The following is a 22,912-nucleotide window of genomic DNA, read 5'->3' on the forward strand; positions in this document are numbered from 1 at the left end:
AATTCAACCTTCAAACTTAAGCAAATGGTGGATTCAAGTAAAATGTAAGTATAAATTTTGTACATGCAAATTGTTTTTCGTCAATAATTTTAAAGTCAAAGTGTTTAATTTTGTCAATTTGGGGTTTTTTTTTTTAAAAAAAAAATAATTAAAGCTATAAAGTACAAGTTGTTCAAAAAAGAACAATTAGAGGAGAAAGAAGAATAGTAATGAATTGAAGCCAACTGGAAGATAACCAAACAAGGTTAATTTTTCAAACACTAGCTTGTTCTTTTTCAAACACTAACATGTTCTTTTAATTCCATGTTCTTTAAAATATGCCTAATGTTCTTTTCGGAGGTCATGTTCTTTGTCAAACAAAAACATGTTCTTTTGTTCAACACTATTATGCATGTTCTTTTTCAAATACTAGCATGTTCTTTTTCAAACACTGGCTTGTTCTTTTTCAAACACTAACAATGTTCTTGTGTTGAACACTATTATGCATGTTCTTTTTCAAATACTAGCATGTTCTTTTTCAAACACTCATATGTTCTTTTTTTTTTCCTCATGTTCTTTAAAATAAGCCTAATGTTCTTTCCGGGTGCACCATGCGCATGGTGCACCCGGGTGCACTATACTATTTTCAGGTCCTTTGAAGTCTTTTGTTTAAACAGCACATTTCACGTTTGAGATGCGGCTTAACAATTCTACTACCTAGCATTTCTAGTAGATGCTACCCCAACAAACATTATAGCAACACGAAAAGAATATGTCAATTGCTTTTACTGCTTTACATATTACTTGACCCTTGTTTGCTAAATTGCTTTTAGTTGGAAACAGAGGAAAGAAGCTTGTTTATTAATCATCTTTTTCTTAAAACTTTGTATCTTTAAGAGTTATAACCGTTATTATAAGCATCCAAAGATGTAGTTTAACTTCTTGTTATACCTTGCTCCATTTCATCTTGTCCAATTTCTGATTTCGGGTTAAATAATGGTTAGGGCTCATGTTAACTACGAGTATATAGGCTTGTCAACAGGACATTAGAGTTAGGGTGCAGAGTAGTTAGTGCACTTGTGTCAAAGATTGTAACGAGAAAGTAATAACCCCAAACAATGGCTATTTATTTACAATTGATTGTTGAACTCTTAAATGATTACTGCCTCCGTGTTTTTTTTTACTTGACCTATAGTCTCATGACTCCGCGAATTAAAGATTAGATAACACAATTTAATACATAAAACACTTACCACCAAAAAGATGAACGAATTGGTATTTTTTTTATGCAGTGTGTATTTAACATAGTCAAACTGTTTGCCAAGGGGCGATGGGACAAATATATAGAAACGGGGGAAGTATATGCAAAAATATTAAAGCATTTTAACATTTGAACAATTTCATTATACATAAGTTTTTACACAAACAACAAAATGATGTTCATCATCAGTACAATCCCCAACTCATTTCTCTTAGAAAAACATAAGAAGACAAGAAGAAATGTTCAAATCGGAAAAGAAACAACAAAAACACACAAAACTAATGAGTGCCAATGAATCGAAGAATACAATCAATCAAAAAAACAAACGAAAACAGAGAAAGAAAAAAACCAATGTATGTATGACATCAAACTAATCAGTGCAGAACATATATATATCAGTAGTCGACATCGCAGTCTGTCTTCTGAAACCTCTTATCATTCGAGAAGTTAACAACCACAGGGGAGCATAATACCTTCAATTTATAATGTCGAGTTTTGAACACTCCTACCTTGAACCTAATCTTCGCGTTGATCTTTACATCAAGATCGACCTGTCCACCAGTCCTCTCGAGTTTCAGATGCTGAGCAGAATCTGATGACAGTACGACATCCTTAGTATTTCTTTGATACATAAGCCTGGTGACATTCTTCTTAGGCTGTCGAAAAGGATCCATATCATCGTATGACACATTCTGGCCTCGATAGTACACTGTGACATCCATTCTGTCATAGTATATCGCGGCCTTATTGTTGGGATTATATGTCCGTATGACAAAATTGAATGTGGATGTTAGACGACTGTTGTTCAAGTTGTAGTCCCTGATCCACCCTTCATCGACAGAGTACTGAATCTTCTTCGGCTTAATGGCTAGCCAAGTAATGAGGATGGCAAGCCCCACGATCACGATCAATGCTAGACAACATATGGCACATAGTGTAATTGGACTTCTTTTTTTAGTTGTAGTACCTTGTGGAACAGCCATATTTTTCGAGGTTTAGGGGGTAAGGTAAGAATACAATGTGCTCGAAATCGAGGGGTTTGTTATGATGATAATACCTGTTTGTAGTTGTTTCTTTTTATATAGGATCAGAAAATGGAGTTAGATTGCTTCATTTTTGGTGTTAGAATTAACATTTAGTATGTACTACTTTGAAGATTCTATAAACAATCCAATTTATCCTTCTTTTCTTCTTTCTAATTATACTTTTGCTTTTTGATTTCTTGTATGTAACTCAAGACATCTAAACTTGGAAATTTTAATATTTAATCTTAATTTTATTATTTGTGGGTTCCAAGTATTTGGGAGAGATTGGATTTTAGAGAGAAGAATTTTGAATTATTTTAGGTTGAATTTAAATTAGTATATAGTATATGAAATGTTCTTTGCTTCTAATAATGTGTTAAGTTGTCATACCAATTTTGGGGAATTGAAAAGAAAAGTGGGGTTAATTTTATGTTGGGGAACTGTAGATTCCAACAGATTAGTTCAATTAAACAAGTTAATTCATACATAAATTATCACACTAATATTAAAGAATAATGGAAAAGGAATAACAAATTATCCAAAAGTGATTATTCTATAAAGAAAGCTTCGGAAAAAGATTTGGTTTTCCTCACTGTCAGTAGCTTTGCCTCCAAGATATTCTAGCTAGGAAGAAGCCTCCAGTATGGCAGTATTCCTTTCCAGTTGCCAGTGTAAGTTTTGCCTCCAATATGATCATATAAAGTGTTGTCTAAATGGTCTATTCGGCAATGTTTTTCTACAAATTCTTAAATAAAGCGGGTGTGAGGAGAGTGTGCCCGTTGTAGGGGATCTTTCTCCTCTATGCCCATGACCCTTTAATTCTTTAAAAACCTAAGAGTTTACACTGTGTGTTAGGATTTGAATTCCTGACCGTTTGGGCACCTTGAATTAGAGTTGATTATATCATTACGCTTTTTTGTAAGAAACTAATAAGGACGTTCATACTTTTCCAAGTAGAGTTTAAGGGATATATAGCATGAATAATCATATGTTTACCCGTGCCAAAATTGATATTCTTGTACCAGAAATGAGTTTGGGGGCGAGGGTACTAAAATAACGCTCCTTTTAGAGATGAATCATTATTCTAGCTCAAGTGCGGCCTCTATTGCTCTTCCTTTTTCACAATTTCATTACCAAACAATATATGCAACGTGATACCAAAACTAAGGTTTCTTTTGGCATCGCTGTGGTTTTTAGTTTTTTATTTTTTTAAAAGTATTTTATATATGTCATATAATGAATCAAAAACTATTTAGACTTATTAAAATCATGATAATTTTGAAAACTGGCATAACAACAAGAAAGTCAAAACACCTTTTTCTTGTTTCCTGTTTTTGGTTTTCAGTACAGGAATCTGAAACAAAAAATAATACCAAACAAGCCCTAAGTTTGTTGATTCGCGTAGGAATTACATTGCAAATGTTGTTATTCTTATTTATCATATCCAAATTCGTGAAAGAACAAAAAGTAAACAAGATTCTCCTTGGCTTAAGTGATAAAAACAATCAATTAATTATTCAAATTCTAGTCTTGATTAAGGAAATAATATTATGTGAATTAATTGATTAAATTTTGTTTAAAGTGATTAAACAACACTAATTAGTTGATTAAAAAGTGTTTAAGCAATAAAAGAAAGTTGATTTATCTAACTGCTCGGGACTTTACCACTTTTCCTTGCTAGATCTTCGTTTAGAACACTTATGAACTCTTTCTTGTTCAGGAACCTCCACCGTAAGAACAAACAATTAAGAAGGAGAGTGTTTAGGACAAGGAGGAGATGATTACTGCATAAGTTCACAAAGTTTCTACTGACTTTCGGGTTAATTTTTGTGTCTTTAAAGCTTCGTATTGAACCTCTATTTATAGGGCCGAGAATGGGTGCATTTAGGGTTTTGAATATTCTACCGCAGCAGGTGGCGAGCGCAAGTGATTAAGTTGCGTTGCAAAGGGCAGCGCAACCAATTGTCTTGTGTGTGGCTTTATGGTAAGATTTGATTCAGTATTTTGTGAAATGTTGAATCTTCCGCGAGCGCACAACTCTAGGTTACGCTGGGCATCACGCGCAACCTTGGGAGTTGCGCACGCCTTGCTAGAGCGACTATTTGAGTTGCGCACGGATTTTCTTGCGGCTGCCTCGGATTTTAACCTAGGCACCTCTAAATCTATCAAAATTAGGTTAAATCTCGAGATTAGGCCTACTTACTGATCCGGCTTAGCTTTAGCAAGCTTTGGTTCATTTCGTATTGGGTCAAGCTAGTTATTTTATGTGTTTCAGCTTTAATCAGTAGTCCATAAGTATTTCTTACTTTAATCCAGCATAAAGAGGGTTTTATTTATCGTCATAGCACTTTTGGTCGAGACAAGGGACCAAAAGTAGATGTCTACAACAGGATTTTATTAATTTAATTCTTAAATGGGTTGAAGTTATCTTAAAACTGTTTAAATGACCCTTATTTACTACAAGTATGTCGTTAAAAACAAAACAAAAAGGAAAATTTGCCAAGAATAATCCCAACTTTGCTCTGTCCGCTCAAAATAACCTCAACTTTTTATTTTTATATTTTTATAATCTCAACTTTATACTCCATCCGCCCAAATTAGTCCCAACCGATCATCCAAATTGTTATTACAAATTTACAAGTTGTTAGATACGTGTCGTCTTCTAATTGGTTAAAATAATACACTCAAAATAAATTCAAAAATAAATTCAAAAATCAAAAACAAAATAAAAAATAAAAAATAAAAAAACCACCAGCTTCAACCTAACCACCCCCACAACACGCCTAGGGATAGCAATGGGTCTAGGACCCTGCCCTATCAAACCCTACCCTAAAATACAGGTATGGGTTTAATTTCTTTAGATCCTACGGGTCCGGGTAGGGTATATATATGGGTCTAACTAATATCGGGTAGGGTAAGGGTCCGGGTACAATGTATTTATACCCAGACCCTATCCGCAGACCCATTAAACCCAGACCCTACCCATACCTGTACTTAGACCCGCCCATTTTATTAAATAAAAAATATACTTGTGAAAGTAAAATCGTAAGGAATGTATGTATAGCCGACTTTGCCACATATCCCTATTTGACTTTCACTAGTCTAACCGAAAAACCTCACTCCTCAGCTTCAGTACTCCATCATCGATTTTATAAAATATTGTGAGCTTCGTACTAGTTTTTTTTGGTACCTATTGTACGATTTGTAAAATTGATTATAAAGTTCTCATGTATTATTATAATTTATTGTGTGCTATATGCAAATACACAATCGTGCACTAAAAAAGACAATTTAAAATTGGAGGGAAAAAAGGTAACAAACCTTGTTTGAACCTTGGACCCTACCCAGACCCTACTAGACCCATAGGGTCTAAGTAAGGCTCTTAAAATATTAGACCCTAAGGGTCCGACACAACAAGAAAACACCTTTTTTCCGATCGCACAAATCGGTCGATAAATATCGAAAATCGGTCGCTAAGACCTTTACCGACCGCCTTTGGTCGGTAAAAGTTGGACTGTAAACCATTGGTCGATAATTTGGTGTTTACCGACTACTACTTTGCGGTCAGTAAATATTTACCGACCGAAAAACAAGATTTATCGACCGATTTGTAGGTTTGTCAGTAATTATCGACCATATAATTTATGGTCGGTATTTAGCGAATGATGTTCAGTTGGTATTTAGCGACCAACTTGCAGTCGCTAAATAACAATTGATTCTAATAAGAGTCGCTAAATACCGACTAAATGTTGGCCGCTAAAAAGGTAAAGTGAAACTTAACTAACCACAAATTGCAGTCATGGGTAGGGTATGGGTATTAGAAAAAAAATTATGTGTACGGGTCCGAGTATTACTAGACCCTGACCAAACCCTACCCATTGTTTTCCCTACGCCCAGCCCAAGTGTCCAACCCCCTATCTCCTAGGCGCTGGCCGCCGCCCAGATTCCTTTCCTTCTCTCGGCGTCGGCGCCGCCCCGTCCTGTTACTAGTAATCACACATTAAAAATTCTTAGCGAGCAGTCTGCCGAAGTTGTGGGATGTAAAAAGTATTGGTATGGGAGCTTTCCGTAGTGTTAGGGATAAACACGCGCGAGCCGCGTTGACGAAGCGTGTAAGATAATTTTGGTACTTAGAGTTTATCTTTCTCTCTCCTCTTTATCTTTATCACTCCAGCAGGAAGAGAATCTTTCACTTTTATCAAATTCTTCTCTTTGGGTCAATATAGTAAATGACATGGAAAGATGGCATGAATCCGGGATCTCTCTTTAGTACTTCCTCTGTTCTTTTTTTACTTGATCCGCTTTGACTTTTACACTATTTAATACCTCTTCTTTGACCGTCATTTGTCAATTTTTTGCAAGGAAAAACATACTCATCTGGGATCTTGTTAGATTCATCACAATAACTACTATCATAATTTATAATTTTTACTTATGGATAATTAAAGTTATTAATGGCTAAAGCTTTGCATTAGTTAAAGCTTTGCATTGGCAAACGTGATAAATGAAATAAGTCAAGTAAAAAAGAATAGAGGAAGTATTTGTTTGTGATAAGATTTTGGCCATTTGATGCTTGATAAATGGCGCTTTTGGCTGGCTTTTGGCTTTCAAATTTGGTCAAACAACCAAAAAACGTGTTAAGTAAAAGGCTTTTTAGCTTAATGAAAAACCGACTTTTCCGCCAAAAATAAAAAGCTAGTCTTACTAGCAAGACTAGCTGTTTGATTTTGGCTTTTGGCTTTTCATTAATATAATTACTTTTTTATCCTTACTTAATAATTAAAAATTAATAATTAGTTATTAGTATCTAATACTTTATAATTAATTAATAATAATGAATAATTAAAACTTAAAAATTAATGATTTATGATTTTTAAAAAATTAATAATTAACAATTAATAGTAATTTGAAATTAGTAATTTGTGATTACTACTTAATGATAATTTATTAGTACTTAATAACTAATAGTTAGTAATTAACAATAAAAAATTTAGTAATTAGTACTATATAATTAGTAATCTGTAATTAATAATTTGTAATAAGTACTTAACAATTAGTAATTAATATTAATACTTTCAAAAAAATTAAGTAATAATAATTAGTTAGTAATTGGTAGTAGTAAACTACTAATTTATAATTAAAAATTAAAAACTAGTAACTACTCCCTCTATCTCTAAATATAATTCCCATTTGCCATATTTGGTTGTCCTAAATATAGTTTCCATTTTCTTTTTTAATATTTAGGGTCCCTTGGAAATTACTAATGAATTTTCTTCCTTTTGTCTTTATTATGTGAATCACCAAATGTACTATCTAATTTTTCTTATTCTTTGTGTATCAGCTTTCCTTTTTTATACTTTATTCTTTTTTGTCATTGCAAATAGTATATAAACAAAATTACATTTTATCTCTCTTCTTTTTAACAAATGATTGAGTTTTTGGGCTTTCTATGTCTTTCTAAAGCCCTGTTCTTTAAAGTTGTTCTACTCTGCTGAGTCCTGCTCTGCTTTGCTTTAATTTGCTTTGTCCTGCTCTGCTCTACTTAAAAATAATAATTAATGTTAAATTATTATAATAATAATTAATATTTAATAAAAATAATTATAATAATAATTAATATTTAATAATAATAATAATTAATAATATTTATTATTGATTTTTTATAATAATAACTTGATTTTTTTGTAATAATAATTATTGATTTTTTATAATAAAAATTAATATTTAAAGATAATAACTAATATTTAATGATAATAATAATTAATAATAATAATTAATATTTAATAATAATAAATAATATTTAATAATAATAATAATTAATAATTAATAATTAATATTTAATAATGATTATTATAACTAATATTTAATAAAAATATTTAATGCTTATAATAATAATGCAATAATTATTATTATTACAATAATAATAATAATAATAATAATAATTATTATTATTATTATTATTATTATTATAATAGTGATAATAATGATAATAATAATAAGAAGAAGAATAATAATTATAATAATAATAGTGATAATAATAATAATTATAATAATAAATAATAATAAAAATAACAATAAATAATAATAATAATAATTACTATTATTATTATTATAATAGTGATATTAATAATAACAATAATAATAGCAATAGCAATGATGATGATGATGATGATGATGATGATGATAATAATAATAATAATAATTTTTATAATAATAATTATAATAATAATAATAATGCAGTAATAATAATAATAATAATAATAATGGAGTAATAATAATAATACTAACACTAATAATTATAATAATGCAATAATAATAATAATACAACAACAACAATAGTAATAGTAATAGTAATAGTAATTGTAATAGTAATAGTAATAATAATAATAATAATAGGGCTCTGTTGCATTGCTGAAGCGGATCCAGAAGTTTTCGAAGACTCAAGACATTGGGGCGCGTGCTGCAGCAGCTCATATCTTTACTAGGGTAGGCTTTGCTATAGCTAGAGGAGTGGGGCCCAGATTGTGTCTCGGCTTCCCACTAACTTATTGTAGGTTGTATGACTTTTGTTTTTGAGATATAATAATAATGATGATGATGATGATAAAATCTGCTTTGATCGGCTTGGCTCGCCTCTGCTCTACTCTGCTATGCTGAATCTGCTCTGTTCCCTTGAGATCTGCTCTGCTCTTCTAATTCATTCTCTGCTTTGTTTTGTTCTACATAGAAGCTCAAAAGAACATGGCCTAATACTTACTCTTCTGTTTCCTTAATTCCCGTGAAATTAGTCACACGGAAACTATATTTAGGGACGGAGGGAGTAGTAATTAGTAATTAATAATACTTGTAATAAATGAATTAGAGCACATAATAATGACCTTTAAGATCATTTTGCATAGTAACAGCCGACAGCTAACAGCTGATTTTACCAAATATATTTACATACAACAAATTTTCGAACAACAGTATAACAAACACCAAATCCTAACAACCAATCAAACAACTTAAGTCAAACAGCCAGCAGCGAACAACCAATTGCCAAACAATCCATGCTTGTATGTTTATCTAGAATCTATACTTATATATTAAAAAGCGTTCTTAACAACGTTTATGTGCCACATGTGCCACGTCACTACTCAATATCCAATAGTATCGTGCCACATCACCACTCAATAATTCATGGCAATGTTAATTAAAAATGCATATAAAGAGGTTTGAACTCCTAACCTCATGGAATTACACCACATGTCTTACGATCTTAACTACCAATAATTTATGCTCAATTCTTTCACATAAATGTATTTAAATGTAGAATACAAATTGCATCTAAACTCTAAAACAAAGAGACACATTTAATTCTTTGTATTCTCTTCAATATTCAACTTTACATTCCAAATTATTAATACTTCAAACACTTTATTAAAAAAAATTACTCAAAGTAACATCCCGGGGCAACGCCCGGTTGACACACTAGTTTTATATAGAATGATTGTTCTATTAATGTTTGTGTCATAAATGCTTCTATGCTTATATGTTTATCTTTAATTTAATATTGGTTGCATACTTGTATGTTAAACAGCCAGCAACAAACAGACAATTGCCAAACAATCAATGCTTATATTCATGTATGCTTGTATGCTTGGGGCAAATCTTTGGAGTGGTAACAAACGCCATGGTAGCAAATCAATGTAGTATTAATTTGCGGCGGTTACAACTGCAGCAGTTATGCCCACTTAACCGCTACTAATTTACATTTTTTATAATCTATATCTATACTTACATATTAAAAAACGTTCCTAAAATCGTGTATGTGTCACGTTATTTCCCTCTCATAGCAATGTGCCACATCATCACTTAATAACATGTCATTACCAATTAACAAATCATTCCAACTGTTATTGATAGATTAATATTAAAAAGCATTTGATGGGTTTCGAACACTAGACCTTGAGGGTACAAGATCAAACTCTTTACCATCTTAGCTAATAATAATTCATGTCATCTATACAAATAAATATAACTATAAATGACTCGCGCCAATTAAAAAGAAAACGTGATAAGCCGTTTGTAAAAAAAATTAAGAGGAATAAAAGCAACATTTCTCAAAAAATAGAGTATTAAAAATTGTGTTCTATACTCTTTGTTAATTTTTTTTTGAGAGAATACTCTTTGTTAATTAGTAACATTATATTTAACATTTATGCATAACATACATAATGAATGATAATATATTTCATAAAGAAACAATTTAATCAAAATGGTAATCCGCTGCAACGCTCGGGCCGCACACTAGTTAAATAATATTAAATGCTGCTGATTTTTAGTCTAAATTGCTTCTATTCAGTCACAAATAATTTGCATTTGTAGAGATTGCACTTGAAATTGCTACAAAAAGACTTATAAATATATATACTCAAATGTTTCCATTAATAAACTTTTGTAAACTTACACTTTAAAAAAAAAAAGAAAAAAAAATACAATTGGAAGCAAATCAACAATAAGTATTTAGCAGGTCAACATAGCATGTACACAACAGCTGCACAAGCTGAACAAGGTAGTAACAGATATCACCAACAAACCAAATTACAAACTTAGAGATCGTATGACTAGAGAATAGGAGGCAGCAACAGTAGTGGTGTTAAGCAAGCAGCAACAGTCATGAAGTTGATTACGGCAAGCAGCAACAGTTATTGTTTTGTAAGTTGTACAAATTTTCCACCAATTATCCTGTCAAGGATAAGATAAGCAAAAAAACAGTTATGAAGTTGATTACAAATAAAAATTATATGAAAAATATTACCTCAAATAATAAAGGGTTTGAGTGCACATATTTAATTAGTTTCTACTAAACGAAAATGCAATCAAGAGGTTACATAGATATCCTTCATACTACTTCTATATATTTATGCAATGTCATATAGTGACATGGATTACTTGAGGTGGGTTCATCTACCAGGGAATGAGATTTTTTGGCTCCGGTTTTAAAGAACCTGTAGATTTAGCACTTTGGGTTAAAAGGAATAAGATGAGAACACACTAGAAGTAAGCTTGTTTGGTCTCCTATGCCTACTTTGGTTGAAAAGAGATGACTGTTTTTCAAAATAGGAAAATAGATATAAATTTGTCTTCATCTAAAACGGGAGACACATATATAATCCTCCAACTTTTTACTTCCTACTCTTAATTATTTGGGTTTCAAATAAATAGATGGATTATTTTAACCAAAATAGGAAAATACAAAAGTGTAGATATATAAATTTAGAAGAATTGGCATACATTCAGATCTATAGATTGTTATGCTCATTCATGAAGAAAACAAACAATTTAAAACAAAGGTTAATCAATACTATTTAAGCAAATGCATCTATAAAGAATAAATCAATTAAAGAATGCATCTCTGGTAAAAGGTACTTACATCGTGGAAATTCAATATCATTTAAGCAAAGGACAACAGGTTATTTCTATTGAGAAAAAAAAAATAATAGGTTTTTGCATATTAGCTAGTAAGAGTGCAAAGAGTTTAACATAAAATTCAAAAACTTATGACATTCAATATTTCAAGCTGACACTAGAACAAAAGCTCTAAAAAATTTAATTAGATAAAAGAATATGTTAAAAGAAAAAATTTGTCAATTCTTTTGCAACATATCAAAATAAACGCAGCAACTAAATAGCAGCAAATAAATATTTTTCTTGTATTGGTTCAAATTAAATCAAAATTAAATAAATTAAATTATAAATATTTATAAATTAATAAATTACATGATATTACGTATGTACTAAATTGTATATTTATGACACATACAATTATTGGTATTGATGGATTAATCATAATTTTATTATATCACTTTTCTTATACTCCCTCCATCCTTTTATTAGAGTCCACTATTCCTTTTTTTGGCAAATCAAAATTAAAGTCTCATTATTAGAAATCTTTCCCTTTTTAATAAGTGGTTTTTTTTATAATTTTAACCTCATTCTCCTAATTAATCCCCAATTATCCTCAATTTCTACTGATTTTTTGTGACAAATATTTTTGGCATTTATTAATCCACCAACATATGTTCTCTCTCTGTTCTTCTTCTTTCTATGTACTTTTTCTTCTTTTTGGCATTTATTAACCTCTTTTTTTCTTTTTCACTCACTTGTTATTTAATGTAATTTGGTATTTTCAATCACACTACAAAAACCTTAATTCCCGTGAAAAATGAGAAATGGGACTCTAATAAAAGGACAGAGAGAGTATTAAATAATTCAATGTTAAGTAACTTTTTATTTCTTCTTTCAAATATTTATAACAATAATTTTCTTTTACAAAAATAAGTGGGGTCAATTCACCGATTACATTGAATATAGATCTATCACTAGTGTAGCTATTACTCACTATGATTCTTAAACTTGACATTGTTAAAAATAAATAAAATAAAATAAAATAAAATAATAATGATAATAATAATAATAACAATAATAATGACATTGGGGCTCATGCTGCAGCTCATATCTTCACTAGGGTAGGATTTGCTATAGCTAGAGGAGTGGGGGCCCAGATTGTATCTCGGCTTCCCACTAATTTATTGTAGGTTGTATGACTTTTGTTTTTGAGATATAATAATAAATAATAAATAATAAATAATAATAAATAATAATAATAATAAATAATAATTTTAATTATAATAATAATAATAATAATAATAATAATAATAAATGATTGTTAAACTTGTTTTGGCATTCTTTAAGACTGTGTGATGCATGCATGTTTATTTACAAACATGATTGAGACTTCTTTATCACTTTTAGAGCTTCAAATTTAACATGATTTTTTTAATTTTTTTTTTAAAAGAAAAAAGGATTTTATTAAAGAAAGATAGCCAAACGGCACTTACAAACAATTCCTAGGAAATCTAAAGCTCCAACACAAGTACAAAGCACCTTTAAACTAGTTACATCGCAGAATCGATTAGCGATCACCTTAATAAAAAAAACTTCATCTGAAGCAATACAATATGTGAGTTAACACTAATTCGGCTTGAGATCTACGGATGATGATTAGTTGTTTGGGTGAAAAAACTCATATGACTTTCTAGATACTTTCAGATATGATGAAATCCTAAATCTTCAATCTTTAGCTCATAAACAAATAAAGAAATTAAAATAGCCTTAATTGAATATAACACCATAATTAAGATGGAATCCATTTATTGAAAGCAATTAAAAAGTTTTTTGGTGCTTACCACCGGTAAAAACACCGGTGAAAGCCCGTACAAAATTTTACAATTGAGATCAGAAGAAAAGAGATGAAAGAGAAAGAGAGAAAAGGAAAATAGTGAAGGAAAAGCTTCAAAAAAGCAGAAAAAAGAAAAACCCTACCAAGGGGAAACCCTAGAAGGAACCAAAAACCCTCCCGATGAGAAAACCTAGAGGAACTCTATGGAGTATGCCTTCTATTCTTTTACATGATTTTTTATTGGGTTAGAGTAAAAGGATACACTTTAAACTTGTCGAGTACAAAAAGCCAACAATAAGTTATAAATTTTATAAGTTCAAAAAAGAAGTAATTTAGTGATCAAAATAATAAGTTCAATAAAGGGCTAACGAACCAGACCAAAATATGCATTACAAATTCGATTGGCATGCAATAGCTTGCCTGAAATTTGGAAAAATTGGTATGTATTAATTAGATTAGTCCATCTTCCTTGAGCAATTAATCCACCTAATATCTTTAGGTGACTTGATGGAAAGAACAGGATTAGTCTCGAAAAAATTGGCTGGACGAAGCTCAAATCCAATGCTAACTGTTGGCATAAGTGGAAAATCTTCTTGGCTTGTAGCATGATGGATACCCATTGTGTACCATAATACAATGTCCTTGTTCTCTATTTCCCTATCTCTGTACATTAACAACAAATAAAGTAATTGTCAATACCATTGTGCTCTAGTATCATAATAGCATAATCCTAATAGGGTTGTACAGAGTGCGGTTTAGATTGCACCAAACCGTAATTTTGTGGTTTGGTGCGGTTTGCAGTTTGAAAATTACGGTGCGGGTTTTGAAAAATGACCAAATTGAATTGTGTGGTTTGGTGCGGTTTCCAAAAATATTGAGGCCAAACCGCACCGCAAACCATTTTGCGATTTTTATAAATTAAAACAAAAGAACTAAAATATATGAGCTCATCTTTGACTATCAATGTATTGAGGAAACCTATAATAACTAATAATTTCGAGTCAATAATAGTGACTCTAATAGCACTCGCTATATTAAGTTGTTTCTAAAAAGTATTCATCTGAAAAACTAGAAAGATAACTGTTGGAACCAGCAAAACTTAAATTTGAAAGTCTATGTTTGCCTATACTAAATTCCTAATATTTTAGTATTAGGATGGTATTAACTAAGCACAGCTTAGTACCAACAAACGTTATTAAACTATTACTCCCTCCGTTTTTTTTAATATGCATCACTTTTCTTTTATGGGTGTTTTTTTTTTAATGCATCACTTCCTTATTTGGAAACTTTATACTATATTTTATCAATTTTCTCTCTTACTTTAAACCCCACTCAAATTATTTATCATTTCTCTCTCCTCTATGGTCCCCACTTATATAATAAAAATATCTACTCTCCCTCACATTCTTTCTCTTTCATGGTTCCCATCTTACTTATACTATAATAAATTATTTATCCACTCACAATATTATATTATCCTCCTAAAACTCCGTGCATCACCAAGTGATGCATATAAAAAAAAAACAGAGGGAGTGATTGATGACTCAAGGTATTATATACTCCTCCGTTTCTTTATAGTTGCAACACTTCCTTAAAATGGAAATGTCACAATAGTTGCAACACACCATAAAATGAAGGGTTTTATGGTGAAAATTGCATAATTACCTTTCTTTAAAACACATGGCCCACTTGATTATACTTTTAACAGCCTATTAACCCCATTTTAAGTGTATTATGTCATGTGAGGTCCACTTTTCTTAAAAATCGTGATAAAGTGTGTGTTGCAACCATAAATAAACGGGGGAAGTATAATGGAAAAGCAAGTTCACAACCCCAAGCATTGCCAGTCATTAAGGACTCTAGTTAAACCTTTGTAGATACTAAATTGTGATTAGTTGATAATCATCTTTTCACTAATCAAAATGAAGAACTACCGTAATTTAGTAGGATCTTTAAGATACCTGTTACTTGAAGTTGTTACGTATAAATTAAGGTAAGAGGCAAAGTATATTAAATAGTACCTGAGGCTCCATGTCTCCAATGTATCATCACCATGACTTTGATCGGTAAACAAACCACTAGCCCATTTTTCAGACTTATTATAAGGTGTAACCATCACATTGTACTTTGTAAACCCGGCTCGAATTTGAGGATAATCATCTTCTAATAACAACGGGTGTATTGTTGGTCCAGGGACCAAACGATAACCTATTGTGTTCCCTATTTTTGTACGCTTGTTTGGATTAACAAATAAAATCTCGGCCGTTGATTTTGATCCAAGATGAATTCTCCCGTCGGATTCGCGTTGTGCTGTCTCACTCTTGACCGTCCAATAGCTCTTTCTAGGTGACCGATGATTTTTAACGGCTGTGATGTCAAGATGGGATTTGACCAAGGAATTATCTTGACCGTCCACATCTAGGTCAAGATGGAATGTCATGAAATGATCGTGGGATGTACCAATTGTGTTAGGTGCCAACAATGTACCATAGATTTCCTCATGGACTTGATCGTTGTGGGTGTATTTGGTCCCCTTGACTTCTAGTAGGCCAGTCAACCCCACCTGGTTATCATGTACCAATAATTGTCACATGCCACTTTTTTTTTTATGAGATCTTGTGAAAAAAATTTCTCCATATGTAGTTCCTATGTATTCCGAAATGTATGTAAGATCGTAGGGTCTTGCAAAAAAAAAAAACATATGTATGGGCTAAGTAAATCGTAATTATACATATAGATTAATTTAGCAACGTTGTAGTCTAGTTTCTATGATTGTCATATCCTATAAAATTAACGATATATTTTATTCCCTTGATTTTTATTTATTAGAACTTATCTTATCTTATATGAACTTACGGTTTGTTCGGTTCAGCTTATTTTCAGTTCAGTTCAATCGATCAGATCAGCTCCAATAAGTTCAGTTCAATTGTTATCTTAATTTCCTTCTCTCATAAAATATTCAGTTCAGTTCAGTTCAACTATAATAAGTTCAGTTTAGTTCAGTTCAGCTCAGTTAGTCATCAAAACAGGCCCTTAGGGCCTGTTCACTTTAGCTTAATTTCAGTTCAGTTTAGTTTAATTCAGTTCACCTCCAATCAGTTCGTTCAGTTCAATTCCTAATTTTCTTCTCTCAAAAAATGTTCATTTCAGCTATATTCAATCCAGTCCATCTTCAATTAGTTCAGTTCAGTTCAGTTCAGCTCAGTTCAGTAAAGGTGAACAGACCCTTATTATCTAAACTTATTTACTTAGGCCCTGTTTGATTCACCTTAATTTTGCTGAACTAAAATTATTTTTACTGAACTGAACTTATTTTTACTGAACTGAACTTAATTTTACTGAACTGAAATTATTTTTACTGAAATTAAATTATTTTTACTGAACTGAAATTATTTTTACTGATTTTCTATTATAATTCTTCTTTAAGAAAACTGAATTTTACTGAACTGAACTTATTTTTACTGAACTGAAATTATATTTACTAAACTGAAATTAATTTTACTGAATTGAACTTATTTTTACTGAACTGAAATTATTTTTACTTAATATTATGTTTTTAAGGTGAAAAGAACAGGGCCTTATTTTAGTTGTATTTTGTATTTAGGTAACCTTTATCAAAACTTGTTTTTCTTAAACTGAACTTCTTTAAACTTACCTGAATTTATTACATGAGAAATAAGTGAAAATTAAGTGAACAGAATAGGTCCTTAGAGAAAATAAATGTAATTTACCTTGACTTTGATTACACCACTTTGAAAGAATTCCCAATCAACTATGTAGTCGTAGTTTCCAACTGTTGTAACCATTCTGACCACTAATGTCAACTCTGGTCTAGACTCCGTTATCTGCATTACCATAATGTTATACCAATCGTTAACATTGTTAAAAATTTGTGAACGATCTTAAAAAAAACCCTCCTCACGAGAAAAATTCTTAAACTTACAATTCGACCAGGAACACTGAACTCGGTGTGTCGCCACATTAAATCCCCAGCGTAACGCTCAAATATGCAAAAGGCGTTGGGCATCTTTACAGGCTTGCCATCGTAACTAGTAATGTAACCATCCATAAAAGCAGCATTTTCAGGACAATCAACCTTAGGCTGAAGAGGAGCAACCGATATACCAATGCCATATTCGCCGGCATCAAAGTATGCTCGATCGTACCACTCTTCAGTAACGTCCATGTACGGTACGAATAATTCGGATATGAACCCTCGGTAGAGTACAGGCCTGCGTTCTTGCTTTTGAGGATCATAGATTGATGCTGTTGAAAGGATTAGTCCAACTCTTGCATCAAAGGATAGGTGAAACTCCCAATTTGCCCACCTAAATACATAACGCAATTCTTTAGCATTTAGTTAATTAGTTAAATGATTATATGGGGTAAATTTTTGGTTTATGAACTTAAGTCCATACTTTAAATTCATGACTTTGGTAGTCAATTTGCTTTTTTGCAGGGTAAACTTTCCTTTTTTTTGTTTTGTTTTTTTTTTTTTTTTTTTGGTGCGAATGAGCCACAAAAATGATATACAAGTAATAAATTATTTGGTACTATTAAGGGTGAATATTTTGAATATGTGATCTATTGTGATCATTTAATCATTACAGTGCACAAATAAAAATCAATTATTCATTACATATTTACACATTTTTAATTTCAATATTATTACAAATTAATTGTTAAAAGTCATCAATTTTTTATTTTAGAGAAATGTTCCACTTTAAATAATTCGATTTAAATTGTACATTTTTCTCATTTACATTTTTTTTTTTTTAATTTGTTCTTATAGCATTTCACTCGATCTTGTTATGAATTTTTAATAATATCTTTTCAAAACTTTTAATTACACTCGGTCAATTATATGATATTGTAACTTTTAACCAATCTAAAATAGTTAACCTAATTTAATTTGAGGCAATGGCAGATATTTAAGGGGCTTGCATGACCCCTAAAGCAATTGGGAAATATTGTATGTCATAAAACCTCCAAATATGATGAACTCTCATGCATGCCAAACGAAAGGTTACTATCCATTATAATCCATGAAAATATTAAAAATTACTTGCGTAAGTCAGACATTTTCTTCCCTTTTACGGAGTATATTTTTAATTTTATGCTGCAATAGTTGAAATTTCATTTAACATGTTTGAGGTAGGATTCAAACTCAAGTTGACAAAAGTAACCTTATAAATCATTAATACTACCTCCGGTCCAAGTTAGTTGTAACTTTGGAATATTTTATATCTCACAAATAATACCCCAAAGTTGCAACTAACTTGGACCGGAGGTAGTATATAAGTTACTCTGTTTTACGTTTTTTTTGTTAAAAAAAAAAAAAAAAAAAAAAAATCATCAATATATTTCATTTTATATGAGTAAAAAAAAATGTTCAATAATATATATTATACATTTGATTTATTTTAAAGCTTGTGTTATATACTTACTTTGAACCTCTCAACCTTGAAGTTGGAGGTTCAATCTCTATTAGAGATACTTTAAGGCTAGGGATTAGGGTTTATGTCCCTTACCCTTCTCCTCAAATCTCTAGCTTGCAACCTCGATCAGATTGACTTCATATTGTCATCAAGTGAGATGTTTCAGTCCAATAGGGGAAGTAAACCCATTAGTTAAAAATAAAAAAATAAAAAAAAACAAAACAAAACAAAACAAAACTACTCTACTTAAACATTTCTTTATTTCTTTTATTAATTTTTTTTCACACAATATTTGACCTTTTGCATTTTTGTCTCTTATAATATACTTCGTACCACCTTTTTTCTTAAGCATTTAGGGCATGTTCTCATTAACTGAACTGAGCTGAACTTATTAGAGCTGAACTGAACTGAAATGAAATGAATATTTTATAAGAGAAGGAAATTAGGAGCTGAACTAAACTGAACTGAACTGAATTGAAAATAATCGTATGAGAACAGGCCCTAAATTCAAGGGTTGAAATGAATATTCCGGAGTAACCATTGTACTTCATATTAAAAACGGGGGAGTAATTGTCTACTCCGTAATTGATTAGGATTGGTGCTTACCATTAGTACAAAGTGTACATCTACTCTAGTGTACGTCTCAATCCAGTTTTTGAAGATTGTAATACTGTCTCCATTACAGGTTATGTGCAACAATTAGACATTTTCTCTCTCTACTTTATGTCAAATCGTTGCACATGACCTGTAACGGAGGTAGTATCAATAATTCAATATCAATGCAGGGTATGCAGCGATGCTGCATCACTACCTCTGAACTACCAGACAATCCAAAAACGAAATTATAAAAATAATACTACCTCCGCTTCATGTTACTCGCAACAAAGGACATGTTTGCGGAGGCCGAGGCAAAAGATTGAAAGTATGATTATGGAAAAATAAGGGTATATGTTTAACTCTTAATCCAACAAAAAAAAAGGAAAAATAAATTCAACTTTAATTAAAATAAATACCCACCACCACCCACACCACCAAGCACGACCGAAACCAACCACCATCACCACCTAACATCACTGAAACCACCCACCACCACCACCCAACATCACCAAAACCACCCACCACCACTGAACCAGCACCACCGACGCACCCAACACCACCCACGAACCCTCCATAGCACCGACCTGACGACCACCCAGAATCAAACCCAGCACCACCACCCAACACAACCACCCAGCACTACCACCCAACACCGACGCTTCCAACACCACCCACGAACCCTCCAATCAAAACCCCAAAACCACTGTACCCCGCAGCAAACCCCAATCCAACCCACGATGCCTAGAAAACGCAAAACTAGCAATTGAACCCATATCTGAAATCAAACCCACAAACCGAAACACACGACGCCGACTCACCGACAACCTAGCAACCACGAACAAACCTTTGACAAACCCATAAACCCTTCTCCATCATCATTTGAAGCTTGAATTGGTGAAATTTAACCATCCAAACTCTTCAAAACTCTAGATCTATAGTTTTGATGGTTAAATTTGACAAAAGAACCTTCGAATTTAGATAATGAGGGAAAAAAAAAGCAAAGAAAGAGAGAGAAAGTGTGGCGGCGATGTTGGTGGTGGTTTCCATTAAAGATGGTGGTGGTGGTGGTTGGTGGTAGTGGCGGTGGTGATGGTGGTGGTTGCTATTGAAGGTGGTGGATTATGAAGGAAGAGAGAGAAAACTTATGGAGGAAGATGTGAATGTAGATGGAGGAGGTGAATGAATTAGAATGGATGTGGTGGTAAAGTAAAATTAATTAACCTTAGGGATTAATGTAATAAGAATTGATTTATAAGTTAATTAAGATGTTTTAAAAAAAAAAGTATGGGTAAAATTGTCATTTTATAACCAAAAACTTACTAAAAAAGGAAAGAAAAAAACTTGTTGCGAGTAATGTGAAGCACCCATTAAAGGAAACTGTTGCAAGTAATCCGAAGCGGAGGTAGTAAATGTTAAAAGAGTCCAAATAGAGTATATAAGGTCACTATTGTAAACAATCATTTTCTGTAAAATTTTGCACATGTTATAAAAATTAACGTTAAAAAAACAGCGGGATTTAGCTGTCCAAAGACAAATAAATAATTTTATAATATTAAACTTATTATTTAAAATTGAATATAAAGGTAAAAGCATATACTCTAAAGTAATATAAAGTACTCCGTGTATTAAAAGTTAAAAACCCAATACTAAATCATCTAAAATTACCATCTTTCGGTTTTTCCACTAGAGATACTTTAAGGGTAGGGAATAGGGATCCCTTACCCTTCCCTTCTCACTCTTAAAGTGTCTGGCCCTCAAATAGCAAACTTAAAAAAATATCTACAAGAATTAAATCATCCTAAAGATTCCAAATCTAGATTAGGTTTCAAATTTTGGACACGGCGTGTTGTATTCTTCCAATTCAATCCAGTTCTTAGGCCTTATTTTGTAATTAATTAGTTGCCTAGTTAGTATAGTAGCTGATTGATATAATCTGATTTCCAAAAAAATTAAAAAAAAATTAAAAAAAAAATAGATAGACAATTCAGCTCACTCCCGTTGGCTACCAATTGAACACCCCTCAACCACAAAAGGATATGCATACGGAGTATGACTACATATCACTATATGCATAAATGAAGCCACAATTGCACGTTAATTGAATATAAACCTCACAAAATCACAATAGCAAACATAACAATCACACATTTGAAAATAAGTACAATAATTATGAAAGTAAAACATGAGCATTATTGATTGGACTACGTTACCTCACAATGTGACCATCAATTTTAAAACTTGGCCCATTTGGTTGTATCATTGTCACCCCTTTTGTAGGTATACGACCATACGACGAACTAGGTTGCATGGTATCCCTATAATCAGTCCCTTCTGATTTTGGCAATGGTACAATCTCTCTATCTTTGAAATCTATGACCTTCATATCATCCAAATCGACGATCACAAATAATCCCTCAATCGGTCTCATGTAAAAATTTACCGTACCTTTCATACTATAACACATAATCTTTACTATTCTCCCTTGTTTCCTTTTTTCTCCGAACCACCCTACAGTAAAACTTAAGCATACAAGTTCTTGTATGTTAAGCCCTCTTTTGGTAACGGATGCCACGAATGGAGGGTACGTTTGTGCTACGTTGTTTGCTACTTCTTGCTCTTGGACCGTCAACATTGGATATCCATTACCATGGTAAATGTCATCGGTTAGAATTTTTGGAGTGTTTTTTAACGGGTTTGTTATGTCCATGGTAATTTCATGGGTGGTCTTGTTAACACGAACCACTATGTAAGCGGTTCGTGTTGGATTTGGGTTTGGGTTTGGATTTTCGGATGTAGTTGTGATCCATGATTCGGTCGTGGGCTTGGGTGGATCATCTAAGCCCACGTGGTGGATGGATAAGGTGTGAGTGTGTAGAGGGTATTTTTTCAAAATTGTGGCACGAACTTGGTTGAATTCGGAAGGGGAAAGAGAATTAAGGGGGTGAGTTGAAATGAAATGGAAAAATTGGATGATAAAAATGAAAAGTAGGATGGGGTTGGAATGTGACGGTGCCATAGATGATAGGTGTAGAATGTAGATGAAGAATGGCGTGTATAAGGTTTAATTTATAGTGAATGACAAAACTTTTGGATTTTAATGATATTGTTGATGAACACAATTTTTTTGGTCCGACCTTATATATGCGGGTTGTATATTTTGAAAAGGGGGAGGGAGGATAAGGTATTCACATCCTCAAAGTGTCCTTAATGGGGATTGATTGAACTCTTAATCTCAAGGTTAAAAGGTGTAATCTAGCTTTCTCACTAGATTAATTTTAGCTTGGTTCCGGACTTTATGCTATGGTAATACGGAGTATTAGTCTATTAGATACTTAAGTATTATTGGAACTTATGAGAGTGATAGATAACTCAAGTGGTTAGAGTTTAA

General features: G+C 31.9%; 2 protein-coding genes across 2 annotated transcripts; both read right to left on the reverse strand.

The window, feature by feature from the left end:
- Window positions 1-1,352: 1,352 nt before the first annotated feature.
- Window positions 1,353-2,324, reverse strand: LOC145621146 (uncharacterized protein At1g08160-like). The gene has a single exon (XM_081675877.1). The coding sequence runs from the start codon at window positions 2,221-2,223 to the stop codon at window positions 1,636-1,638; it is 588 nt and encodes a 195-aa protein (XP_081532003.1). The 5' UTR covers window positions 2,224-2,324; the 3' UTR covers window positions 1,353-1,635.
- An 11,222-nt stretch (window positions 2,325-13,546) lies between these two features.
- On the reverse strand, window positions 13,547-22,671 carry LOC145620513 (amine oxidase [copper-containing] alpha 2, peroxisomal-like). The gene is made up of 5 exons (XM_081675197.1): window positions 21,735-22,671; window positions 17,433-17,817; window positions 17,221-17,334; window positions 15,511-16,052; window positions 13,547-14,152 (listed from the first exon to the last, which is right to left on the reverse strand). Exons 1-5 carry the CDS (start codon window positions 22,538-22,540, stop codon window positions 13,945-13,947), a joined length of 2,055 nt encoding a protein of 684 aa, XP_081531323.1. The 5' UTR covers window positions 22,541-22,671; the 3' UTR covers window positions 13,547-13,944.
- Between the last annotated feature and the right edge of the window lie 241 nt (window positions 22,672-22,912).

The sequence above is a fragment of the Chenopodium album genome, chromosome 27 (genome assembly GCF_948465745.1).
Source record: "Chenopodium album chromosome 27, dcCheAlbu1.1, whole genome shotgun sequence".
In the NCBI taxonomy this organism is placed as follows: domain Eukaryota; kingdom Viridiplantae; phylum Streptophyta; class Magnoliopsida; order Caryophyllales; family Amaranthaceae; genus Chenopodium; species Chenopodium album.